Source organism: Prosopis cineraria, unplaced genomic scaffold (assembly GCF_029017545.1).
Source record: "Prosopis cineraria cultivar Desert tree isolate PC_DT_omini unplaced genomic scaffold, ASM2901754v1 PC991, whole genome shotgun sequence".
Taxonomy (NCBI): Eukaryota; Viridiplantae; Streptophyta; class Magnoliopsida; order Fabales; family Fabaceae; genus Prosopis; species Prosopis cineraria.
In genome coordinates, this window is record NW_026556316.1 from 31410 (window position 1) to 37744 (window position 6335).

The window sequence follows — 6335 nt, forward strand, 5'->3', positions numbered from 1 at the left end:
CTCTTCACTCCAACGCAAGCATGTAGCCAGGGGCAGAGCCATGAATTTTTACTAAAGAGGGTCAGGATGAAAAAATATATATGATATTCAAATAAAAGTTTTATATATATTTATATATATCATGGACATAATATAAATATTTTAACATATATATTTATTTTTAATTTTACACATATATAACAATATATATATATATATATATATATAAAGTTTTGCTCATTGATTTTTTATGAGATAAAAATTATTAGTTATTATGTCTATAATAAATGTTTTGACAATTTCCTTTTCAATATAAATTATCATTAAATTGGTAAAAATTTTATCATCCCTATGAATATTAAATGATTTAAATACATCATTGGAATCTAAATTTCTGTTTAATATAATAAACTATATTATTTACTTATTGAATTTACTATTTAATTTTTTCAATTGATAATCATAGTAAATACATATATTAACACATTAATAATGTTTAATTGTCATAAAATTTTTATGTCAATGAGATTGAATTATATCAAAGTAAAAACTATTTATATCATAAATTTTAATAGCTTGATTATTTAAAAAAAGTAATTTTTTTAGAAGAAAATCTTCACCAACCCTCTTAACTTTTGGATAAGTGATTTTATGATAAATATCAAACACATATCATTCAATATATTTTAGGATTTTTGTTGCGATGCTTAACAAATTTTGTTAATAATAATTTTTAAAATTTCTTTCATCAAATATAAAATGGGAGCAAAATAAAATGACACCAATACTTTAAGAACATGTATAATATTATCTTGTTGAAAATAAGTATATCTTATCACAATTATATCTTCAAATTATTGAAATAGTTACTTTATATATACATAAAAGACTATATACAAAATTAAAATGAGAATTATATAAAATTAAAATAAGAATTCTATCCAATATTTCATAATTTCTATAATATATTAACTTATAAGAGCTGAAAATATATAACTTTTATGTTTTACAAAGAAAAAATTAAAAAATTTGGGGGGGGGGGTCGTGGCTCTTGCGAGTCCCCCCTTTCTCCATTCTTGTGTACAGCTATCAAAATAGTCAAACGATGTTGAGCTCAGCCTTCTTCTTCATTCCTCATCTTCTTCATTGATCACTCTCTCTCAATCCCAGTGAGATTTATCTCTCTCCCTAATTTAATCTAATCTCCACAGTCATAAAAGAGCTCCGAACAAAGTATTGCCCTTTTTATTTTATGTTTTCTCTCTCTAATCATAGTCTTGAATAGCTGATCTTGTTTTTTTGTTGTCTAAGAGTGTTTTTTTTGGCAAAATAGGGGTTTTATTTTTTCAAGTGATGATGTCTAATGCACACAAGAGTTTGCTCTGTATTGGCGGAAGATTATGGTGTTTTAATTTGTTGTATTAATGACTTGACCACTAATAAGAATATATTATGGTATTTTTGTTGTATTAATGATTTGGGTGTTGTTGTATTATTGCACTTTGTTTCTCATATTTATAGCTATATACGTATAAATATGATTTTTTTATTTAATTATTAGATTACTTGTTCAACTATCAATTTGATCAGTTGAACCATGACACCTTATAACCTGTTGATATTTCCAATTTGCTATCTAGTATGGGTATTAAAACATTTATCTCAGTAACTTCTCATTGTGTTCGATTTTGGTGCTCATCATGTGAAGTGATGAGCAATCTAGACCATTTAGATTTTTAACCTAGACGGTCTAGATTTACAAGTTCTATTTTTATATTTTATTTTATATTTATTAAAATAAAAATTGTAAAGTACAATAAATTTACTCTATCATCAATCTGTATAATGTAGATTTAATCTAAATAATTTAATTTAATATTAAATGACTTTATAATTTTTTTTATAAATTGACAATTCATATGTACTTTGGACCAATATTTTTAAAATCGAACTGAATATTGAGCTAGAAAGATTAACAGTTCATGGTTTGTATGGTCTAATCAGGTTGGACTAATGGTCGAGTTAGTGACATAATATTTAATAAAAAAATTATATATGTATATAATAATTAAAATATAAAAACTAAATATGAAATTGCTACTTAACTTAAAAATAAAATTAAATATTTTAAGTTTATGATGATTTAACAAGCTATATGATACAACATAACAGCAATTATTAAAAAAATTATCAATTTTTTTAAAAAAGAAAAAGGACATTTTTTTAACAGTCCAATTTTTAAAAATTGAATCCGAGTCCTAACTTGATCCCCATTATCAATCCGACCATCGGTCCAAAGCAATCCAATCCAACTCAACTCCCTAAACAATTTTTTGGCTCAATCGAGTTTTTAGCTTGACTGATATATGGTTCAACCGATCTAATTGTCAAGTTTAGTTCAGTTTTTTAATCATTACTTTGGACATTTTAAAATTTAAAATTTGAAGTTGTAACTTTTTCTTAATTTTTTTTTAAGTGCTAGTTTGAAAATTATCTTTATTTTTTTAATATCATATTTACTAAAATAAAAATTCTAAAAATTCTAAAAAAAGTTTAATGTTAAATCTAGACAGTCCATAATAGATCTAAATATAATTTTTTTAAAAAATAATAATATTAAATTATAGATTTATTAAAAATTTATAATTTTATAATAAATATAAAATAAAAATCTTAAAATCTAATCCTGATGGTCCATCACTGAAGCCAAACGCCATCTCATTCTATATTTGCGGTGTGTGATTGCATTTATATATAAATTAATGAGTGGTTCTCAAAAAGAGGCCGGTATCATAATCAACTTTATAAATTATAATATTGAAATTATTTCGTCCTGAAAAGTAAGGGGGAAGAAAGAAACAAATGTATGAGCTCCACTAAATTAAACAATTTATTTAAATAGCCACGTTTCAAACTTCTAATAATTCGATGCTTTCCTGATTATTAAATTATATCAATCAAAAGTAAGGATAAAAATGAGCATGGAAATGTTGTTTTTATCATGCCTTCAAACTGTGTGGGCAGACTAAGGTTGGCTCACCAACCTGACACACACAGACACACACATCTTTCCTGTCTTACAGTAATTAATTCATAAATATTACCAATATATATTATCTGCATTGTTTATAAGTTAAAAATAATGTAGTATTTTTTTTTTTTAAGTTATGGCAGACCATTAAGATCCTAACATTTAAATTTATTTGCAATAATAAGTATACGGGTGTTTTTTAGTTAGAAATGTAGCATAAGAAAAACAAAGAAATCAAAGAACATACACTTTTGGAAGTGTTACTCTGAACTAATTAACAGTTAGATTTGTTTTAATCATGTTTTATGTCATTAACTTTTCTAAATATCATGGCAGAACTCTTTTTATCTAAATTTTTTATCAGTAAAATTTGATCATATTCTAGTTAAAAAAATTATGTGCGAAATAATATCACCTCCTTTATAATTTATAAGATATTTTTAGACATAACTATATATATCAATAATGTTCATCAAATATATTTTATAACCTTTTTTTAATAATGATCTTTTTTTTAATAGTCCATTTGTAAATAATATTAAGGGAAAATAGAATATAATGAAAATGGTAAAATTAAAAAAAATCAAACTATCTTATATTTTAAAAAAAATTTTATTTATTAATATTTTATAAATTAAGAGAGAGGTAGTATGCTACATAAATGATATGAAATCCAATTAACGAAGTTAAACAGTGCCGAGAAAAGATCAATGAGGAAGAAAAAGAAATTGAGAGTAATTATTAGATGGCATTCAAATTCAATGATTAATTAATTAATTTAGGCCAAAAAAATGATTAATTAATTAATACTTCCACACATGCGGAAGGAACGTCCACGCTATCGACCATTAATATTTTGCCGCGTAATGAATTTCTTAATGATCGTTTGCCGACAGGTAGTATCTCCCTCTCTCTTGTCTGCTTGCGGTCAGAACGTAGTCTTTTTCGCGGCGAGTAAATTCGCCGACTAGTAGAAAATATACTACAAGTCTACCACTATATATAAATTTCTTCCGTCGAAGGAAGGAGAAAGGATTACTTCATGTGAAAGACTAGTCATGGTTTACGACGCCGTCTCGCTTGCAATCGGTAACACCTCCACCGGCATCTACAACCTCGGCTTCTATTTATCGGAGCACCCGGCGATCGTCAATTTCCGGTGGAGCCACGCCCATTTATGGGGCTCCACATGGCTGTTCCTCTTCTCCTCCATCGCCGCGTATCTCTTCGTCTCCCTCTTTGTCCATCTATCTCTGGCATTACTCCTCCGACCGACCAGGACAGTTCCCCTCGGGCCCATACCTGCTCTTCATAGCCTATTCATGTCCCTCATCTCCGTGACTATTTTCGCCGGGATATTACTCTCCGCTGCCGCCGAGATCAGAGACACCCGATGGTTCTGGAGACGCTCCAAGACCCCATTCCAATGGCTGCTCTGTTTTCCAATGGGCACTCGACCCTCGGGACGGGTCTTCTTCTGGTCATACGTGTACTACCTGTCTCGATTTTTGCACATGGGGAGGACGATCTTCGCCATCCTACGACGTCGTAAACTAGTGGTGTTCCAGCTGTTCAATCAGTCGATCTCAATCTTCATGTCATTCCTGTGGCTGGAATTCTCGCAGTCGTTTCAAGTGGCAGCGATCCTGGTGACGACGCTGGTGCATTCGGTGGTGTACGGATACAGATTCTGGACGGCGATGGGGCTGAGGAGAGCGTGCTTTCCGCTGGTGTTGAATTGCCAAGCTGCGTTGGTGGGTTGCAACGTGGCGTGCCACGTCGGAGTCGTGCTGCTTCACTTCTTCCGCGGCGGATGCAACGGCATCGGATCCTGGATTTTTAATTCGGTGCTGAACGTTGGTGTTCTGTTGGTGTTTGTGAATTTTTACGTGAGGTTACAGGCCAGTGCCCGGAAAAGTGGCGAGTCCACGCCTCGTTCCTGTGGTCATCAAAGGGTGGCTACCAGTGACGCGGAAACCGACAATTAGTTGAAATTTTGAGCTTCAACCCATAGTGTATGCTTTTCTTGGCTAATTGTATTTGATGGAGTAAATATAAACTACCACACGGTGAAGATTTTTTGGGTTATGACGATAATTTTTAGTTCAAGGAGCATAAAATTGGTGTTACATTAGATCTGTAGTCCCATGGAAAGTGGGGATGAATCAATAAGTAGAGTGTTTTTTCACTAGTGGTGGATGTTCATGACAAGAAGTGGCGGAGCGATCACCAGAATTTGCATTAAATCATTTAATGGGTTGGTGATTGGTGAATGATGCTCTCTTCGTAAAGTGGAATGATGATACACTAATTATCGAAAATAAATGCTGCGTCTAGCATGGTGTAGATTTTTAGAACAAGGATTCAACTCGTGGACCCAAACATGGAAAGTGGTCACAATGGTTGGATGATCTGTAAGTCTCTAAGTCATAGTTCAAGGCCCAATGAAATCTCTGAGGCCCATGGGAGGCTATTTGCTTGCTCGTGAGAAACACCATCATTACATTATACCAAAAAAAGACCACGATTGAATTAAATGGTTAAGGAAAGGGAGGAGCAAATTTTGTTTGGTAAAAAGGAGGGCCGAGCCCAAAATTATATTAACTAAGGAGTTGAAGAAAGTAGGATGGGACAACATATAGTTTGAGTGGGTTGAAGTTGAAAAGAAGGGCCTTCTAGGCCCATAGCCCACTGCACCGTTTCCCCCTTCAACTTCAAATGGAGTGCACACCAAATACAGCTTATGCAAGCTGAGGGCCTGTGAGACCAAATAATAGTGAGGTTGAAGGGCGGATTGGAATTGAGATTCAGGTTGTAATTGCATTGTTTTTGAAGAATTTCACTAAAGTTCCTTCGGTATGACATAATTTTAATTGCATTTAAAAAAATTTTAAAATTTTACTACAGGTCTGGAGCACTGAAATAAAATAAATTTTCTCACTTGAATGATCAAAATGCCCTTCAATTATAATTAATAAAATATTAATTAGCAATATAACAAATCAAGTCACAAGTTTTACAAGTAATATTAATTAATAAAATAAATGAAACTTTTTATTATTTTCATATATTACTTATAAAAATGGTAATTAACGTGATATTCTAATAATATTACTTTTAAATATCATAACTTAACTTGTTATTATAATAATGTAACTTGTAAAAATTATAACTTTACCTTATTATTTTACCAATATTACTTGCAAAAACTATAACTTGACTTATTAATATAATATTGTTATTTGTAAAAACTATAATTTGATTTGTGATTCTAGTAATATTACTTTGTAAAAACTATAATTTAATTTATTATTTTAATAATGTT

General features: G+C 30.6%; 1 protein-coding gene across 1 annotated transcript; it reads left to right on the forward strand.

The window, feature by feature from the left end:
• The first annotated feature begins 3862 nt into the window (after positions 1–3862).
• Positions 3863–5469, forward strand: LOC129299002 (elongation of fatty acids protein 3-like). The gene has a single exon (XM_054937437.1). The coding sequence runs from the start codon at positions 4069–4071 to the stop codon at positions 4996–4998; it is 930 nt and encodes a 309-aa protein (XP_054793412.1). The 5' UTR covers positions 3863–4068; the 3' UTR covers positions 4999–5469.
• The last annotated feature ends 866 nt before the right edge of the window (positions 5470–6335 follow it).

Bases quoted from the DNA above. Each gene is read 5' to 3' on its own strand.
- LOC129299002 (XM_054937437.1), top strand. From the start codon at position 4,069: ATGGTTTACGACGCCGTCTCGCTTGCAATCGGTAACACCTCCACCGGC.